The sequence below is a fragment of the Coregonus clupeaformis genome, unplaced genomic scaffold (genome assembly GCF_020615455.1).
Source record: "Coregonus clupeaformis isolate EN_2021a unplaced genomic scaffold, ASM2061545v1 scaf0499, whole genome shotgun sequence".
NCBI classification, from domain to species: domain Eukaryota; kingdom Metazoa; phylum Chordata; class Actinopteri; order Salmoniformes; family Salmonidae; genus Coregonus; species Coregonus clupeaformis.
In genome coordinates this window covers 55020-76113 of record NW_025533954.1, presented here as the reverse complement: position 1 = coordinate 76113, position 21094 = coordinate 55020, and the positions used below count along the sequence as shown (strand labels likewise).

Sequence of the window (21094 nt, the reverse complement as noted above, 5' to 3'; positions counted from 1 at the left end):
GTCATTATGGGCTTTTGTGTGTAGATTGATGAGGAACATTTTGTATTTAATCCATTTTAGAATAAGGCTGTAACATAACAAAATGTGGAAAAAGCGAAGGTATACTATCCACTAGAAAGACAGACAAATTGATTAACCTCACATTGAAAAGACTCAAATATCTGACCAACTTTGTATAGGGTTGCTCTATATACAGAGGTTGTTTTAAAAGGTAAAGTAGCATATTTACACTATTGATCTTTCTCTCTCTTTTCTAATGATTTCCACATGGTAATAAAGTGACCAGACAGGAGGTTCATGTAATCAAAATCTAATTAAAATCTGGCGTGCGTTGCATTCCTCCTCGACTCAGAGGTTACACTCTGCATCATCAGCCAATCGAACTGTGTGTGTGTGTGTGTGTGTGTGTGTGTGTGAGAGAGAGAGAGGTCAAATGTATTTACTCACCACAGACATATTTAAATAATTGATCAACCTTTATTTAACCAGGTAGATTGAGAACACATGGTGCTTACAACGCCAAGGGTCGTGGGTTCGATTTTCACTGGAGCCTCCCAAACGTTAAATGTATGCACACATGACTAAGTCTGTTTGGATAAAAGCATCTGCTAAATGGGAAAGGGCATACCTAGTCAGCTGAGGAAAACAGTCCTGGTGTTGAAAGGGGAGACCTAGTCAGCTAGCACAAATGAATGCATTCAACCAAAATGTGTCTTCCTCGTTTAACCCAACCCCTCTGAATCAGAGAGGCGCGGGGGGCTGCCTTAATCAACGTCCACGTCATCGGCGCTCTGGGAGCAGTTGTTGTTGGGGGTTAACTGCCTTGCTCAAAGGCAGAACAGCAGATATGTCCATCTTGCCAGCTCTGGGATTCGAACCAGCGACCTTTCGGTTACTGGCCCAATGCTCTTAACCGCTAGGCTACCTGCCGCCTCACGGCATATATTATTATTGTTCTTATTAAATATTATAACAGCCCGACCAAGACAGTGAATTGTTATCTTTATTTAGATGGAAGATTAGAACCAGGAGGAGGTGATGGTGCACTGTAGTGAAGATAGTTATTAGAACCAGGAGGAGGTGATGGAGCACTGTAGTGAATATAGTTATTAGAACCAGGAGAAGGTGATGGAGCACTGTAGTGAATATAGTTATTAGAACCAGGAGGTGGTGATGGTGCACTGTAGTGAAGATAGTTATTAGAACCAGGAGGAGGTGATGGTGCACTGTAGTGAATATAGTTATTAGAACCAGGAGGAGGTGATGGAGCACTGTAGTGAATATAGTTATTAGAACCAGGAGGAGGTGATGGAGCACTGTAGTGAAGATAGTTATTAGAACCAGGAGGAGGTGATGGAGCACTGTAGTGAATATAGTTATTAGAACCAGGAGAAGGTGATGGAGCACTGTAGTGAATATAGTTATTAGAACCAGGAGGAGGTGATGGTGCACTGTAGTGAAGATAGTTATTAGAACCAGGAGGAGGTGATGGAGCACTGTAGTGAATATAGTTATTAGAACCAGGAGGAGGTGATGGTGCACTGTAGTGAAGATAGTTATTAGAACCAGGAGGAGGTGATGGAGCACTGTAGTGAATATAGTTATTAGAACCAGGAGGAGGTGATGGTGCACTGTAGTGAAGATATTTATTAGAACCAGAAGGAGGTGATGGAGCTCTGTAGTGAATATAGTTATTAGAACCAGGAGGAGGTGATGGTGCACTGTAGTGAAGATAGTTATTAGAACCAGGAGGAGGTGATGGTGCACTGTAGTGAAGATAGTTATTAGAACCAGGAGGAGGTGATGGAGCACTGTAGTGAAGATAGTTATTAGAACCAGGAGGAGGTGATGGAGCACTGTAGTGAATATAGTTATTAGAACCAGGAGGAGGTGATGGAGCACTGTAGTGAATATAGTTATTAGAACCAGGAGGAGGTGATGGTGCACTGTAGTGAAGATAGTTATTAGAACGAGGAGGAGGTGATGGTGCACTGTAGTGAATATAGTTATTAGAACCAGGAGGAGGTGATGGAGCACTGTAGTGAAGATAGTTATTAGAACCAGGAGGAGGTGATGGTGCACTGTAGTGAAGATAGTTATTAGAACGAGGAGGAGGTGATGGTGCACTGTAGTGAAGATAGTTATTAGAACCAGGAGGAGGTGATGGTGCACTGTAGTGAAGATAGTTATTAGAACCAGGAGGAGGTGATGGAGCACTGTAGTGAATATAGTTATTAGAACCAGGAGGAGGTGATGGAGCACTGTAGTGAAGATAGTTATTAGAACCAGGAGGAGGTGATGGTGCACTGTAGTGAAGATAGTTATTAGAACCAGGAGGAGGTGATGGAGCACTGTAGTGAAGATAGTTATTAGAACCAGGAGGAGGTGATGGTGCACTGTAGTGAAGATGGTTATTAGAACGAGGAGGAGGTGATGGAGCACTGTAGTGAATATAGTTATTAGAACCAGGAGAAGGTGATGGTGCACTGTAGTGAATATAGTTATTAGAACCAGGAGGAGGTGATGGAGCACTGTAGTGAAGATAGTTATTAGAACCAGGAGGAGGTGATGGAGCGCTGTAGTGAAGATAGTTATTAGAACCAGGAGGAGGTGATGGAGCGCTGTAGTGAATATAGTTATTAGAACCAGGAGGAGGTGATGGAGCGCTGTAGTGAAGATAGTTATTAGAACCAGGAGGAGGTGATGGAGCTCTGTAGTGAATATAGTTATTAGAACCAGGAGGAGGTGATGGTGCACTGTAGTGAAGATAGTTATTAGAACCAGGAGGAGGTGATGGAGCACTGTAGTGAATATAGTTATTAGAACCAGGAGGAGGTGATGGTGCACTGTAGTGAAGATAGTTATTAGAACCAGGAGGAGGTGATGGTGCACTGTAGTGAATATAGTTATTAGAACCAGGAGGAGGTGATGGAGCACTGTAGTGAAGATGGTTATTAGAACCAGGAGGAGGTGATGGTGCACTGTAGTGAATATAGTTATTAGAACCAGGAGGAGGTGATGGAGCACTGTAGTGAAGATAGTTATTAGAACCAGGAGGAGGTGATGGTGCACTGTAGTGAAGATAGTTATTAGAACCAGGAGGAGGTGATGGAGCACTGTAGTGAAGATAGTTATTAGAACCAGGAGGAGGTAATGGAGGCATATGGCTGGTGTCTAGAAACAATGTCCCCACTCTGGACTATAGACCTACTGATGTCCCCACTCTGGACTATAGACCTACTGATGTCCCCACTCTGGACTATAGACCTACTGATGTCCCCACTCTGGACTACAGACCTACTGATGTCCCCACTCTGGACTACAGACCTACTGATGTCCCCACTCTGGACTACAGACCTACTGATGTCCCCACTCTGGACTATAGACCCACTGATGTCCCCACTCTGGACTATAGACCCACTGATGTCCCCACTCTGGACTATAGACCTACTGATGTCCCCACTCTGGACTATAGACCTACTGATGTCCCCACTCTGGACTACAGACCTACTGATGTCCCCACTCTGGACTACAGACCTACTGATGTCCCCACTCTGGACTATAGACCCACTGATGTCCCCACTCTGGACTATAGACCCACTGATGTCCCCACTCTGGACTATAGACCCACTGATGTCCCCACTCTGGACTATAGACCTACTGATGTCCCCACTCTGGACTATAGACCTACTGATGTCCCCACTCTGGACTACAGACCCACTGATGTCCCCACTCTGGACTAAAGACCTACTGATGTCCCCACTCTGGACTATAGACCTACTGATGTCCCCACTCTGGACTATAGAGTTCAAACAACATGTTTAAGTGGATTTCTCATTCCCAGTAGTTTCTGAGAAGCACAGCAAGTGTGACATTTTACCGTTCCACTCTGTGTGCCATTCCACTGTGTGGGTTGTTCCACTGTGTGGGTTGTTCCATTGTGTGGGTTGTGTGTGGTAACTATTTCTATGTTTAGCCAAGCACGTCATCCATCACCACACTCAACCACCCCTGTGGAGAGGAGAGGAGGCTAGCTAGCAGCGCAGGTTGCCTTGGCAACGCTGAGAGCAGAGGGTCACTTCTAATTAAAACAGAGAGGCAATTAGAGAGGACCTGGGTGGCTGTTACCACAACCTCCTGGTGCACTGGAGCGGGACGGGAGAGGGGTGTGTGGGGAAAAAGGGAACTTCTGGCTGAGAGTCCCATCTAACCAGTCTGCACTGGTCCTGGCTGAGAGTCCCATCTAACCAGTCTGCACTGGTCCTGGCTGAGAGTCCCATCTAGCCAGTCTGCACTGGTCCTGGCTGAGAGCCCCATCTAGCCAGTCTGCACCGGTCCTGGCTGAGAGTCCCATCTAGCCAGTCTGCACTGGTCCTGGCTGAGTCCCATCTAGCCAGTCTGCACCGGTCCTGGCTGAGAGTCTGATCTAGCCAGTGAGACAGGTCGGCACTAGGCAGTAAGCAGCCATGCTTCACATCTCAGAAGATTGCTACAGTAGATCACATTGATGTGGTTCTGGAGACCTTAAACAGTGTTAGATCTGTTCACCTGTGTGTGTTTCCTAGGCCTGCCTGACTTACCCTGGTCTTTATCGCCAAGACAGGTGTGTGTGTGTGTGTGTGTGTGTGTGTCCACTCTGACTCACCCTGGTGATGACCTCAAAGCCAGGTTCCTCCTGCTGGTTGATGTCCAGCCCAGGTATGACCTCATTCAGCGGGTCAGCCACCTCCCCGACAGGCCTCTGCTGCAGTAGCTCCGTGTCTGGACCCCGGAACGCATCAAACAGGTAGTTGGTCACCTTGGAGAAACCTCCCAGCGTAGCGGTGACTGGGTCCTGAGTAAACCTCTGTTGGGGAGGTGGGGGAGAGAGGGGGGAGATGGGGAGAGAGGGTGGAGAGGAGAGGGAAAAGGCAGAGAGGGTTGGGAAGACAGGAAAGATACGGGTCATGAAAGAAGTCATTGGTAACGGTGTGGCACCAGACATTTAGTTTAACTGTAGTCTCACTATTAAGACTTTAAAGATGGCAAGCCCAGGAAGTGATGAGCTTATTTTCGCTATGCTATTTTCACCTAATCGTAGGTGTGAAATGTTACCTTTGGAAGTGCCCACAGCAAGATGACTTACTGCACCAAAAATGTCTCATCTTTATATAGTCTACAACACGTTTTTACTTTAGATTTTCATCAGAAGCAAATGGGGAAAGTATCTCAAGAGCACAACAGCTTCGGTCATCGTCTCAGATTCACAACCCAAGTCCCATCCCCCGGCCCCCGCCTGAAACACCTTCAACTCTCCAGACTGAGTACTCTTACTATGAAGAAGTAAAAGCCTACAATATCACATCACCCAGAAAGCTAATGCTTTTCAAGGCCTCCTGTTTTACTCTCTACAGAAGAACCATGAGAATCAAAGCCGTTACAAAAAGGGGCCAATCTATTTCTCCTGGCGTTGGTTACCGGCAGACTGAGACGCTGGTCATTCATCTTTGCAATTGGATTTTTTTGAGTCACATTAGAAAACAATATTCCAGCAGCGTTAACCCCTTTGTGAAGAGAGGCCACCCAATGTTATTAGCAAGTCAAGGCTCATTAGCCTCCCCTCCACAATCCCTGCTTTCCTAAATGGCTCCTGTAATACTGTAATACGGTAGGAGAGGAGAGCTGGGGCGGGAGGGAGGCACCCTGAAGCTTAACGATAATGAGACAGCACTCTCACGCAGCCAGGCAGCCTCGCAGCCAGGCTAATGTCTATGAGATATCGTTGCTATTCCATAATGCAGCCGGGATCTAAAACAAAGTGACAATACAGTTAGACCTATTATCCACCCACAATGCATTACCAGACGCCGTTAAAAAACGTGCCCATTGGTTTGGAGAGAGCAGAGGGACGGACCCCTTTTAACTATAAAGCATAACACTAAGACCTGCGCTGACGGAGGTTCTATTTGAAGCAAAAAAAGCTTTTTATTACAAAATGTCAACGAGATGGACAATAGATAAATGATATGCAATTAAAAGTCCCTGAGCCGACCTAAAAAACTCCCGCGAACTATTCCCTCTGCCAGCTAGCCAATGTAGCCTGGTGCTGATGGCGTACAAAGTTTATTAGCTCATGCTCCCCTACCCAGAGCATGTACCTTCCCCCCTGTAACCCCCATCCTGTATTATCCAGTGATCCCCTACCCAGAGCATGTACCCTCCCCCCTGTAACCCCCATCCTGTATTATCCAGTGATCCCCTACCCAGAGCATGTACCCTCCCCCCTGTAACCCCCATACCTCCATCCTGTATTATCCAGTGATCCCCTACCCAGAGCATGTACCCTCCCCCCTGTAACCCCCATACCTCCATCCTGTATTATCCAGTGATCCCCTACCCAGAGCATGTACCCTCCCCCCTGTAACCCCCATCCTGTATTATCCAGTGATCCCCTACCCAGAGCATGTACCCTCCCCCTGTAACCCCCCATACCTCCATCCTGTATTATCCAGTGATCCCCTACCCAGAGCATGTACCCTCCCCCCTGTAACCCCCATACCTCCATCCTGTATTATCCAGCGCTCCCCTATCCAAGAGTCCCAAATGGCACCCTATTCCCTACATAGTGCACTACTTTTTACCAGAGCCCTATGGACTATAAAGGGAATAGGGTGCCATTTGGGGGACAGGCCATTTCTCCTACCAAGGCCTTCAGAGAGGCCTCATAAAACAAACTAACAAAATGTGCTGCTCTTATTAAGTCACTGCCCCGTTCAGAATAAACTCATTAAAATAACACCATTGAGTTGTTCTGTGAACCCTGAGACAGTATAGAGGATGAGAGGACACAGTATAGAGGCTGGGAGGAGAGTCTGGGAGGAGAGCAGTCTAGAGCCTGGGAGGAGAGTCTGGGAGGAAGCAGTCTAGAGGCTGGGAGGAGAGACTGGGAGGAAGCAGTCTAGAGGCTGGGAGGAGACGGTCTAGAGGCTGGGAGGAAACAGTCTAGAGTCTGGGAGGAGACGGTCTAGAGGCTGGGAGGAGAGTCTGGGAGGAAGCAGTCTAGAGGCTGGGAGGAGACAGTCTAGAGGCTGGGAGGAGCAGTCTAGAGGCTGGGAGGAGAGTCTGGGAGGAAGCAGTCTAGAGGCTGGGAGTCGAGGCTCTAGAGAGCCTGGGAGGTAGTTACCGTGAGGAGACGGTGTAGCTGCTGAGACGGTGTGAGTACTTAGAGACTGAGAGGAGGAAGCAGTCTAGAGGCTGGGAGGAGACGGTATAGAGGCTGGGAGGAGAGGCTGGGAGGATGCAGTCTAGAGGCTGGGAGGAGACAGTTTATAGAGACTGGGAGGAGACGGTATAGAGGCTGGGAGGATGCAGTCTAGAGGCTGGGAGGACAGGCTGGGAGGAGAAAGGTATAGAGGCTGGGATGAGAGTCTAGAGGCTGGGAGGAGTAAGTCCAGGAGGAGACAGTCTAGAGGCTGGGAGGACAGGCTGGGAGGAGACGGTATAGAGACTGGGAGGAGACAGTATAGAGGCTGGGAGGAGAACGTATAGAGGCTGGGAGGAGAACGTATAGAGGCTGGGAGGAGAACGTATAGAGGCTGGGAGGAGAACGTATAGAGGCTGGGAGGAGAACGTATAGAGGCTGGGAGGAATCTTATAGAGAGTGATAGGAGACCATATAGAGTCTGGGAGGTGGAGGGGTGAAGGCATGGACTACATTAGAGAGCATTGCTAGTGCGTGAAGCAGGCATGGACTGTATTGAGTGAGATAGGGGCAGCAGTGTGTGAGTGAGATAGGGGCAGCAGTGTGTGAGTGAGATAGGGGCAGCAGTGTGTGAGTGAGATAGGGGCAGCAGTGTGTGAGTGAGATAGGGGCAGCAGTGTGTGAGTGTGAGACAGGTGTAGTTACCGTGTGAGACAGGTGTAGTTACCGTGTGAGACAGGTGTAGTTACCGTGTGAGACAGGTGTAGTTACCGTGTGAGACAGGTGTAGTTACCGTGTGAGACAGGTGTAGTTACCGTGTGAGACAGGTGTAGTTACCGTGTGAGGCAGGTGTAGTTACCGTGTGAGACAGGTGTAGTTACCGTGTGAGACAGGTGTAGTTACCGTGTGAGACAGGTGTAGTTACCGTGTGAGACAGGTGTAGTTACCATGTGAGACAGGTGTAGACTAGGGTGCAGGTTGTACCGTAATAAGTCCGAAGGTGGCATCATCTAGCAGGTTCTCAAAGGACTGGGACATAGCTCTGCTGTGGGGGCTGACCTGGAGGAGGGAGGTATCAGTGGTAGACCTGGGGGGAGACGAGAGAGGCATAACAGGAAATAGCAGAGGAGGAAAGTTCATTAAAGCCTCAGAGTGTCTGTATCAGGGACTCATCATGAGACTAGTCTGGAAGAGAAGCTCCAAGAGTCAATGGTTTCAGGCAGGGGCGCAACTTTGCTTTTAGAAGTGGGGGGGGACTTAATTATTATTATTTAAAAATGTTATCCAGTCAGATAATCACTCCAAACAGCCTACCCAACCGCTCGGAGGCGTCCGTATGGTCCTAAAGCACACCGTCGCCTCGTTTTGTATCACATTCCAATGATAAAACTGGGGGACAAAATGCAATTTCCGACATGTCCCCCCCCGTCCCCAGCGATAGTTACGACCCTGGTTTCAGGGAACAAGTTTGTCTGGAGTCAGTGGTCTCAGGGAACAAGCTTGCGAGTGGGGAAACAAACCAATGAGATCCGTTGTAAAACTATATATTTTTTTAAATACCTTGACAATTTCAACTTCCAGTTCAAATTTTGATGGGATTGGATCATCAAGTAGAATGTTGGTTATAACTGTTCTCCATATCTGCCGTGCCACTATAGAAGCACAACATTGTGACAACCACTTAACAGCACTTCACTGAGCTGTGCTCAGATCCACCCTGTACACCACTCCAGGTCACAGAGCTTAACTGTGTGTCGTTAGTGGCTGGCTGACGTGTGGAGCAGGCTACCTCTAGTGTATAACACCCCCACAGCCAGTGTCTGTGTCCCAAATGGGATCCTATTCCCATTATAGTGTACTACTTTTGACCCATAGGGTCCACAGGGATCTGGTCAAAAGTAGTGCACTTAGGGCGGCAGGTAGCTTAGTGGGTAAGAGCGTTGTGCCACTAACCGAAAGGTCGCTGGTTCTAACCCCCGAGCCGACTAGGTGAAGAATCTGCCGATGTGCCCTTGAGCAAGGCACTTAACCCTAATTGCTCCTGTAAGTCGCTCTGGATAAGAGCGTCTGCTAAATGACTAAAATGTAAAAATGTAAATAGAAGGCACTTTTTTTTTTTTACTAATAAAAATAAACGCCATCTGGCTAAAAAAAAACGTAGGATTTCATAGGGCCCTACAAATGGTAGCCTATTCCCATTTATAGTGCACTACTTCAAAAGAAGTGCACTATGTAGGGAATAGGGTGCTATTTGGGACAGCGGCGTGATACAAAGTTAATTAGCCTGTTTGAATAGTCATGCAGCCCCAGAAAACCAACAAAGCAGTTGTTACCGGCCTGCAACTCATTAAAAACCTCTGCCAGCTGTAATAGCTATGAATATTAAAAACCACAGAGTATATTTCAAATAAACTCAACTGTGCTCAGTTTGGCTCATTTTTAAGCAGAGGAGAGCGTGTGGCTCCGTCCCAAATAACACCCCATTCCCTATAAAAGTACTTTTGAAAGTGGTGCACTTCATAGGGAACAGGATGCCATTTGGGACGGAGCCTGTGACTGTATAAGGGTGGCCTATTCCCACTCCGGGCAGAAGAGCCAATGAGGGAAGAGACAGGCTGGTGGAGGATTACAAAGTGAAGAACAACAGAGGTTCATTCTGTAACTCCTCCAGACTCTTGGTGCCAATTCAGTGACATTGAAACAGTCCTAATTGATATTTGGGAAAAGGTTAATTACAAATGAAAGCTGATTGTAATGGGCTTTTATCTGTGGATGAGTATGCCTATTCATGGTTTAGAGGAACGGAATGATTTGGGATGACCCCATTATGTCCTTGTCAAATGCCTGATAACGTCCAACCAGCCTGAACCATGTTCAACCCATCCAGCACTGAAAGACCTCTATTTCACTCTGAAAGTCTAAGATAGGCCCACTTAAATATGACTATTATCCCCTAAGAGATAAAAAAAAAAAAAAGTCTGGGAAATGAATTCAGTATATCTCGATCAAGAAAAAGCCTATGGAACTTAGTCTCTGTCTAGACTGGGCCATCTTTCTCTCCATCGCTCTTCCTCCCTCTTTCTCAATTACCCCCCCCAGCCCCCTCCCCAGCCCCCCCCAGCCCTCCCCAGCCCCCCGAGCCCCCTCCCCCAGCCCCCCCGAGCCCCCTCCCCAGCCCTCCCCAGCCCCCCAGCCCTCCCCCTCCGTTTCGCACGATCCTGCGAGCCCCATTGAGTCGGAGTGTTATCCCAACTCAACTTTGAGCGAGGTGTAGCACCTTTTCACTTTTCAGCCCTCTAGTTGGCCCTCCAAACGAAGCGAATCGAGACGCAGACTTTCTATCGAGTGGTTCCCAAAACTCCCATGAAGCACTGTGACCAAAGGCTGCAGAGTGGCTTCAGGAAAGATGGCTGACAAAAATACAAGGATGGAAGCAAATGTAAGTAATTATACCGTCATAACAAATCATGCAACACATTTATTTTACAGTTAACAGGAATATGTTAATGTAGAGTCAAACGATTATGCATATTTTTTTGTGAAAGTTGATTTACGAAAATCGCTATTTAACAAGCTGACTAGCTAACTATACATTTAGATTGCTATATGGAGGTTTGACATTTGTATGAATTGAAATTCGTGTTGTTTAAAGGCCCAGTGCAGTCAAAATTCAGTGTTTTATATCATAATGTACAACAGATGTATTTTATATCATATTGTACAACAGATGTATTTTATATCATATTGTACAACAGATGTATTTTATATCATATTGTACAACAGATGTATTTTATATCATAATGTACAACAGATGTATTTTATATCATATTGTACAACAGCTGATGAAACTAACACTGTAAAAGAGTGAAAACATTTGAATCAGGGTTATTTCCTGATAGTTGCTGGTTGAAAATACAATATACACAGGACCTTCTAAAATCAGCAGGGTTGCATGGGGCGGGAGTTTCGGCTTTCAATTATGCAGTAAATTGGTTAATAGACCAATAACAAAAAGAGTTCCAAACCTCTCTGCCAATCACAGCTAGTGTTCTGTTTTCCCCTCCTCACCCAGATCACTCCCAGACAGTCTTAGCAAAATGATTGCCTGAGAAATATGTTCTTTCTGCCCATTTTAATGGGCATCTATTACAGTAAGGCACTTCAATAAACCAGCAAACCAGGCTGTCATCTTGTGACCCAGTCGATGTAAAGAATCTAGCTAAAGCATTTAGTACAAATTGAATGAGCAATGTTGTAAGCTTGCCTTGCTGTTCATTAAAACATGTTTCAAAAGTCAAACACTAGTCATTGTTCTTTGTCGTAGTAACGTTGGAGATAGAAGATGTTTGTCTGCAGCTGAAGTAACGTAGCTAACTATTTTCTAGCTTATTGTGTAGTGGATGATGAAAATAGGTGTATGTCTATTGAGCTATGGAGCCCATCTGTGTTGCCCATATTAGTTCAGATTACTGCTTTTAAATTGCTTCCACTGGTTAAATCATTAAAATCACCAAGAAATTGCAGAAAATTACTGAGTGAAGGAAATGCGACTGTCAAATTGCTATTATGAAATGAAAGTCCTGCTTCAGTACTACTCCACATTACCACAGCCAGAGGATGGCTACATTACTACTCCACATTACCACAGCCAGGGGATGGCTACATTACTACTCCACATTACCACAGCTAGAGGATGGCTACATTACTACTCCACATTACCACAGCCAGAGGATGGCTACATTACTACTCCACATTACCACAGCCAGAGGATGGCTACATTACTACTCCACATTACCACAGCCAGAGGATGGCTACATTACTACTCCACATTACCACAGCCAGAGGATGGCTACATTACTACTCCACATTACCACAGCCAGAGGATGGCTACATTACTACTCCACATTACCACAGCCAGAGGATGGCTACATTACTACTCCACATTACCACAGCCAGAGGATGGCTACATTACTACTCCACATTACCACAGCCAGAGGATGGCTACATTACTACTCCACATTACCACAGCCAGAGGATGGCTACATTACTACTCCACATTACCACAGCCAGAGGATGGCTACATTACTACTCCACATTACCACAGCCAGAGGATGGCTACATTACTACTCCACATTACCACAGCCAGAGGATGGCTACATTACTACTCCACATTGAACTACAGCCAGAGGATGGCTACATTACCACAGCCAGAGGATGGCTACATTACTACTCCACATTGAACTACAGCCAGAGGATGGCTACATTACTACTCCACATTACCACAGCCAGAGGATGGCTACATTACTACTCCACATTACCACAGCCAGAGGATGGCTACATTACTACTCCACATTACCACAGCCAGAGGATGGCTACATTACTACTCCACATTACCACAGCCAGAGGATGGCTACATTACTACTCCACATTACCACAGCCAGAGGATGGCTACATTACTACTCCACATTGAACTACAGCCAGAGGATGGCTACATTACTACTCCACATTACCACAGCCAGAGGATGGCTACATTACTACTCCACATTACCACAGCCAGAGGATGGCTACATTACTACTCCACATTACCACAGCCAGAGGATGGCTACATTACTACTCCACATTACCACAGCTAGAGGATGGCTACATTACTACTCCACATTACCACAGCCAGAGGATGGCTACATTACTACTCCACATTACCACAGCCAGAGGATGGCTACATTACTACTCCACATTACCACAGCCAGAGGATGGCTACATTACTACTCCACATTACCACAGCCAGAGGATGGCTACATTACTACTCCACATTACCACAGCCAGAGGATGGCTACATTACTACTCCACATTACCACAGCCAGAGGATGGCTACATTACTACTCCACATTACCACAGCCAGAGGATGGCTACATTACTACTCCACATTACCACAGCCAGAGGATGGCTACATTACTACTCCACATTACCACAGCCAGAGGATGGCTACATTACTACTCCACATTACCACAGCCAGAGGATGGCTACATTACTACTCCACATTGAACTACAGCCAGAGGATGGCTACATTACTACTCCACATTACCACAGCCAGAGGATGGCTACATTACTACTCCACATTACCACAGCCAGAGGATGGCTACATTACTACTCCACATTACCACAGCCAGAGGATGGCTACATTACTACTCCACATTACCACAGCCAGAGGATGGCTACATTACTACTCCACATTACCACAGCCAGAGGATGGCTACATTACGGGCACATTGTTGTTTTGCGGTTCTCATTTGTTGCTCATATGGTAAGTACGTGTTGTTGCATGAGAAATACTGTATAAGGAAAGCTATTCCTGCCGCCAGTACTGGCATTGTGAAAAACACAAGGCTCGTCTTCAATGAATTGCATGGTAAGCTATCCTTTAGCGGGTTCTGCTGTGCGTGAGTGATGTCCCATTCCATAGGGTTATTTATCTCTCCCTACGACTAGACGCTCCGTGTGAGGGACACTCCCCCACCGAGGGACACTCGAAAACGAGGGGAGAGCTAAGAGGGGTTATTAGAATTGAGCCTCTCTCTCCCTCCCCCCCATCTCTCTCTCTCTCCTTCCCCATCTCTCTCTCCTTCCCTCCCCATCTCTCTCTCCTTCCCTCCCCATCTCTCTCTCCTTCCCTCCCTCCCCATCTCTCTCCCTCCTTCCCCCCCTCCCCATCTCTCTCCCTCCTTCCCCATCTCTCTCCTTCCCTCCCTCCCTCCACATCTCCCCATCTCCACCCATCGCTCTCCCTCCCTCCCTCCCTCCACATCTCTCCCACTCCCTCCCCATCTCCCCCCTCCCCATCTCTCTCTCTCCCTCCCTCCCTCCCTCCCCCCTCCCCATCTCTCTCCCTCCCTTCCCCTCCCCATCTCTCTCCCTCCTTCCCCATCTCTCTCCCTCCCTCCCCCTCCCCATCTCTCTCCCTCCCTCCCCATCTCCCTCCCTCCCCATCTCGCTCTCTCCCCCTCTAAACCTTGGTCCCATGAGGCCAGTAGAGTGTTAGCCTGACACAGCAGGTGGATGGTAAGAGAAGGCCACACCAACACCATGTATAGAGCCACACACAGAGCACGTTTCACCTCACCACCCACAGCATTAGCATAGAAATGGTGTTGAAACACAACCGTTAAAACTGTCGGATCTACTGAAGTAAAGGGGAGAGAAGCCATTAATAATCCCATCACAGCACTGCAGCATCTATAAGCGATAAACTGCATAGCAGCTACCACCACGCAAATAAATCCCACAGCCTTCAACCCAAATGGCACCCAATTCCCTACATAGCACACTAATTCCTACCAGAGCCCCACTACATAGGGGATAGGGTGCTATTTGGGACTCAGCCACGGTGTGATGTCGGTTATTATTATTAGGGAGGGGAAACCGCTGCTAAAGGCCATTGAGAAAATGTCAAACTGTCTGTAAAAAAAAACACCTGACAGATGAATAACAGACAGTTACGTGATCCTGTTGTACACACATAGGGCTGAGACTGGGCTGGCAGTGGGGTTCATCCCAAATGGCACCCTATTCACTGCACTACTTTTGACCAGAGCCCATGTGTGGGAGTGTGTGTGTCTCCTCCCAGGCTCTGTAGCGGCGTGGCAGAACAACCATAAATCACTGCTGGATGAGCAATGAAGCCTCCTGTAAATGACATTCATGTTACGTTACGCCGACCGCACAAACACCAGTTCCCCGCGCTGCAGTCCTGTTCACTGTGGGCTCTGTTCTCATAGCACCGCTGTGGGCTGTGTTCTCATAGCACCGCTGTGGGCTGTGTTCTCATAGCACCGCTGTGGGCTGTGTTCTCATAGCACCGCTGTGGGCTGTGGGCTGTGTTCTCATAGCACCGCTGTGGGCTGTGGGCTCTGTTCTCATAGCACCGCTGTATGCTGTGGGCTGTGTTCTCATAGCACCGCTGTGGGCTGTGTTCTCATAGCACCGCTGTGGGCTGTGTTCTCATAGCACCGCTGTGGGCTCTGTTCTCATAGCACCGCTGTGGGCTGTGGGCTGTGTTCTCATAGCACCGCTGTGGGCTCTGTTCTCATAGCACCGCTGTATGCTGTGGGCTGTGTTCTCATAGCACCGCTGTGGGCTGTGTTCTCATAGCACCGCTGTGGGCTGTGTTCTCATAGCACCGCTGTGGGCTCTGTTCTCATAGCACCGCTGTGGGCTGTGTTCTCATAGCACCGCTGTGGGCTCTGTTCTCATAGCACCGCTGTGGGCTGTGTTCTCATAGCACCGCTGTGGGCTGTGTTCTCATGGCAAAACAATTCTAAAAACCAGTTTTTGCTTTGTCATTATGGGGTATTGTGTAGATTGATGAGGGGGGGACAATTTAATCAATTTTAGAATAAGGCTGTAACGTAACAAAATGTGGAAAAAGTCAAGGGGTCTGAATACTTTCCGAATGCACTGTACATTATCCGAATACTGTAACTGGATAACTCACAGTTGATGAGCTAAGCTATTTATATAGGGTGCCGAACTGATGAAGTCAAAACCCAATAATACTGCATCTTCTAGAAGCCTCCGAACTGATGAAGTCAAAACCCAATAATACTGCATCTTCTAGAAGCCTCCAGACTGATGAAGTCAAAACCCAATAAAACTGCATCTTCTAGAAGCCTCCGAACTGATGAAGTCAAAACACAATAATACTGCATCTTCTAGAAGCCTCCAGACTGATGAAGTCAAAACACAATAATACTGCATCTTCTAGAAGCCTCCGAACTGATGAAGTCAAAACACAATAATACTGCATCTTCTAGAAGCCTCCGAACTGATGAAGTCAAAACACAATAATACTGCATCTTCTAGAAGCCTCCAGACTGATGAAGTCAAAACACAATAATACTGCATCTTCTAGAAGCCTCCAGACTGATGAAGTCAAAACACAATAATACTGCATCTTCTAGAAGCCTCCAGACTGATGAAGTCAAAACACAATAATACTGCATCTTCTAGAAGCCTCCAGACTGATGAAGTCAAAACACAATAATACTGCATCTTCTAGAAGCCTCCAGACTGATGAAGTCAAAACACAATAATACTGCATCTTCTAGAAGCCTCCAGACTGATGAAGTCAAAACACAATAATACTGCATCTTCTAGAAGCCTCCGGACTGATGAAGTCAAAACACAATAATACTGCATCTTCTAGAAGCCTCCGAACTGATGAAGTCAAAACACAATAATACTGCATCTTCTAGAAGCCTCCGAACTGATGAAGTCAAAACACAATAATACTGCATCTTCTAGAAGCCTCCGAACTGATGAAGTCAAAACACAATAATACTGCATCTTCTAGAAGCCTCCAGACTGATGAAGTCAAAACACAATAATACTGCATCTTCTAGAAGCCTCCAGACTGATGATGTGAAACACAATAATACTGCATCTTCTAGAAGCCTCTAGACTGATGAAGTCAAAACACAATAATACTGCATCTTCTAGAAGCCTCCAGACTGATGAAGTCAAAACACAATAATACTGCATCTTCTAGAAGCCTCCAGACTGGTGAGAACAAAGAGGACAGTGTGTCTGTTCAAGTGAAGACATCACTGGGGCGGAGCTCCCTGCCATCCAGGACCTCTATACCAGGCGGTGTCAGAGGAAGGCCCAGTACATCACTGGGGCGGAGCTCCCTGCCATCCAGGACCTCTATACCAGGCGGTGTCAGAGGAAGGCCCAGTACATCACTGGGGCGGAGCTCCCTGCCATCCAGGACCTCTATACCAGGCGGTGTCAAACGAAGGCCCAACATTTATTTTATTTTTTTAAAGACTCCAGCCACCCAAGTCATAGACTGTTCTCTCTGCTAGCGCACGGCAAGCAGTACAAGTGCACCAAGTCTGGAACCAACAGGACCCTGAACAGCTTCTATCCCCTGGAACCAACAGGACCCTGAACAGCTTCTATCCCCTGGAACCAACAGGACCCTGAACAGCTTCTATCCCCTGGAACCAACAGGACCCTGAACAGCTTCTATCCCCTGGAACCAACAGGACCCTGAACAGCTTCTATCCCCTGGAACCAACAGGACCCTGAACAGCTTCTATCCCCTGGAACCAACAGGACCCTGAACAGCTTCTATCCCCTGGAACCAACAGGACCCTGAACAGCTTCTATCCCCGAGCCATTAGACTGCTAAACAGGACTGCTACATTGTTAATCAAGTGGCTACCTTGACTACCTGCACTGACCCTTTTTTTACACTAACTCTCTTGCACACACACTGGACTCTACCCACATGCTCACACACACACACACACACACACACTGGACTCTACCCACATGCTCACACATACTTACACACACACTGGACTCTACCCACATGCTCACACACACACACACACACACACACACACACACACACACTGGACTCTACCCACATGCTCACACACACACACACACTGGACTCTACCCACATGCTCACACACACACACACACACACACACTGGACTCTACCCACATGCTCACATCTCAACACACATATACAGTTGAAGTCGGAAGTTTACATACACCTTAGCCAAATACATTTCAACTCAGTTTTTCACAATTCCTGACATTTAATCCTAGTAAAAATTCCCTGTCATAGGTCAGTTAGGATCACCACTTTATTTTAAGAATGTGAAATGTCCGAATATTAGTAGAGAGAATTATTTATTTCAGCTTTTATTTCTTTCATCACATTCCCAGTGGGTCAGAGGTTTACATGCACTCAATTAGTATTTGGTAGCGTTGCCTTTAAATTGTTTAACTTGGGTCAAACGTTTTGGGTAGCCTTCTACAAGCTTCCCACAATAAGTTGGGTGAATTTTGGCCCATTCCTCCTGACAGAGCTGGTGTAACGGAGTCAGGTTTGTAGGCCTCCTGGCTCGCACACGCTTTTTCAGTTCTGCCCACACATTTTCTATAGGATTGAGGTCAGGGTTTAGTGATGGCCACTCCAATACCTTGACTTTGTTGTCCTTAAGCCATTTTGTCACAACTTTGGAAGTATGCTTGGGGTCATTGTCCATTTGGAAGACCCATTTGCGACCAAGCTTTAACTTCCTGACTGATGTCTTGAGATGTTGCTTCAATATATCCACATAATTTTCCTTCCTCATGATGCCATCTATTTTGTGAAGTGCACCAGTCCCTCCTGCAGCAAAGCACCCGCACAGCATGATGCTGCCACCCCCGTGCTTCACGGTTGGGATGGTGTTCTTCGGCTTGCAAGCATCCCCCTTTTCCTCCAAAAATAACGATGGTCATTATGGCCAAACAGTTATATTTCTGTTTCATCAGACCAGAGGACATTTCTCCAAAAAGTACGATCTTTGTCCCCATGTGCAGTTGCAAACCGTAGTCTGTCTTTTTTATGGCGGTTTTGGAGCAGTTGCTTCTTCCTTGCTGAGCGGCCTTTCAGGTTATGTCGATATAGGACTCGTTTTACTGTGGATATAGATACTTTTGTACCCGTTTCCTCCAGCATCTTCACAAGGTCCTTTGTTGTTGTTCTGGGATTGATTTGCACTTTTCGCACCAAAGTACGTTCATCTCTAGGAGACAGAACGCGTCTCCTTCCTGAGCGGTATGACGGCTGTGTGGTCCCATGGTGTTTATACTTGCGTATTATTGTTTGTACAGATGAACGTGGTACCTTCAGGCGGAGGTCTATAATTTTTTTTCTGAGGTCTTTGCTCATTTCTTTCGATTTTCCCATGATGTCAAGCAAAGAGGCACTGAGTTTGAAAGTAGGCCTTGAAATACATCCACAGGTACACCTCCAATTGACTCAAATGATGTCAATTAGCCTATCAGAAGCTTCTAAAGCCATGACATCATTTTCTGGAATTTTCCAAGCTGTTTAAAGGCACAGTCAACTTAGTGTATGTAAACTTCTGACCCACTGGAATTGTGATACAGTGAATTATAAGTGAAATAATCTGTCTATAAACAATTGTTGGAAAGATTACTTGTATCATGCACAAAGTAGATGTCCTAACCGACTTGCCAAAAATATCGTTTGTTAACAAGGAATTTGTGGAGTGGTTGAAAAACTAGTTTTAATGACTCCAACCTAAGTGTATGTAAACTTCCGACTTCAACTGTACATTACATACGCTTACACACACATAACATGCACACACATGCATACTGACGCCACACACACACACACTGCTGCTACCGTCTATTATCTATCCTGTTGCCTAGTTACTTTATCCCTACCTATATGTACGTAGCTACCTCAATTACCTCATACCTCTGCATATCGACTCAGTACTGGTACTCTCTGTATATAGCCATGTTATTACCTGGTAGTCCCTGTATATAGCCATGTTATTACCAGGTACTCCCTGTATATAGCCATGTTATTACCTGGTACTCCCTGTATATAGCCATGTTATTACCTGGTACTTCCTGTATATAGCCATGTTATTACCTGGTACTCCCTGTATATAGCCATGTTATTACCTGGTACTCCCTGTATATAGCCATGTTATTACCTGGTAGTCCCTGTATATAGCCATGTTATTACCAGGTACTCCCTGTATATAGCCATGTTATTACCTGGTACTCCCTGTATATATAGCCATGTTATTACCTGGTACGTCCTGTATATAGCCATGTTATTACCTGGTACTCCCTGTATATAGCCATGTTATTACCTGGTACTCCCTGTATATAGCCATGTTATTACCTGGTACTCCCTGTATATATAGCCATGTTATTACCTGGTACGTCCTGTATATAGCCATGTTATTACCTGGTACTCCCTGTATATAGCCATGTTATTACCTGGTACTCCCTGTATATAGCCATGTTATTACCAGGTACTCCCTGTATATAGCCATGTTATTACCTGGTACTCCCTGTATATATAGCCATGTTATTACCTGGTACGTCCTGTATATAGCCATGTTATTACCTGGTACTCCCTGTGTATAGCCATGTTATTACCTGGTACTCCCTGTGTATAGCCATGTTATTACCTGGTACTCCCTGTATATAGCCATGTTATTACCTGGTACTCCCTGTATATAGCCATGTTATTACCTGGTACTCCCTGTATATAGCCATGTTATTACCTGGTACTCCCTGTATATAGCCATGTTATTACCTGGTACTCCCTGTATATAGCCATGTTATTACCTGGTACTCCCTGTATATAGCCATGTTATTACCTGGTACTCCCTGTATATAGCCATGTTATTACCTGGTACTCCCTGTATATAGCCATGTTATTACCTGGTACGCCCTGTATATAGCCATGTTATTACCTGGTACTCCCTGTATATAGCCATGTTATTACCTGGTACTCCCTGTATATAGCCATGTTATTACCTGGTACTCCCTGTATATAGCCATGTTATTACCTGGTACTCCCTGTATATAGCCATGTTATTACCTGGTACTCCCTGTATATAGCCATGTTATTACCTGGTACTCCCTGTATATAGCCATGTTATTACCTGGTACTTCCTGTATATAACCATGTTATTTTTTACTCATTATTGTTATTCACTGTGTATTTATTCCTCGTGTCACTATTTGTATTATTTGATTTGATTTATATCTGTCTTTATATCTTAATCTTTAACTCTGATTTATTGGAAAAGGATCCGTCAGGAAGCATTTCACTGTTAGTCTACACCTGTTGTTTACCAAGCATGTGACAAATAACATTTGATTTGATGCTTTTCTAAACTGGTTGAATGGCTATTTTTACCCTGTAGGCACCTGCAACTTACCACAAGTATGATACATTACACTTGCCGAGAATCACTTGCCTCCAACCAAATTAATTACATTTTGAATAATTTGGTCCAGCCCATTTTTTTACATGGAAGTGAAAAATCTTAATTTCAGTTTAGATAAAAAAATGTG

At 46.1% G+C, this 21094-nt stretch overlaps 1 protein-coding gene across 1 annotated transcript in view; it reads right to left on the bottom strand.

Annotated features, from left to right (window-relative positions):
• The window catches only part of LOC121553372 (TBC1 domain family member 15), a 64663-nt gene that overhangs the window by 25754 nt on the left and 17815 nt on the right, over positions 1 to 21094 (bottom strand). The window contains exons 6-7 of the mRNA XM_045215712.1: positions 8165 to 8267; positions 4646 to 4846 (exon numbers count right to left, since the gene is read on the bottom strand). Coding sequence (XP_045071647.1) covers positions 4646 to 4846; positions 8165 to 8267 — 304 coding nt within the window. The remainder of the gene's footprint in view (positions 1 to 4645; positions 4847 to 8164; positions 8268 to 21094) is intronic.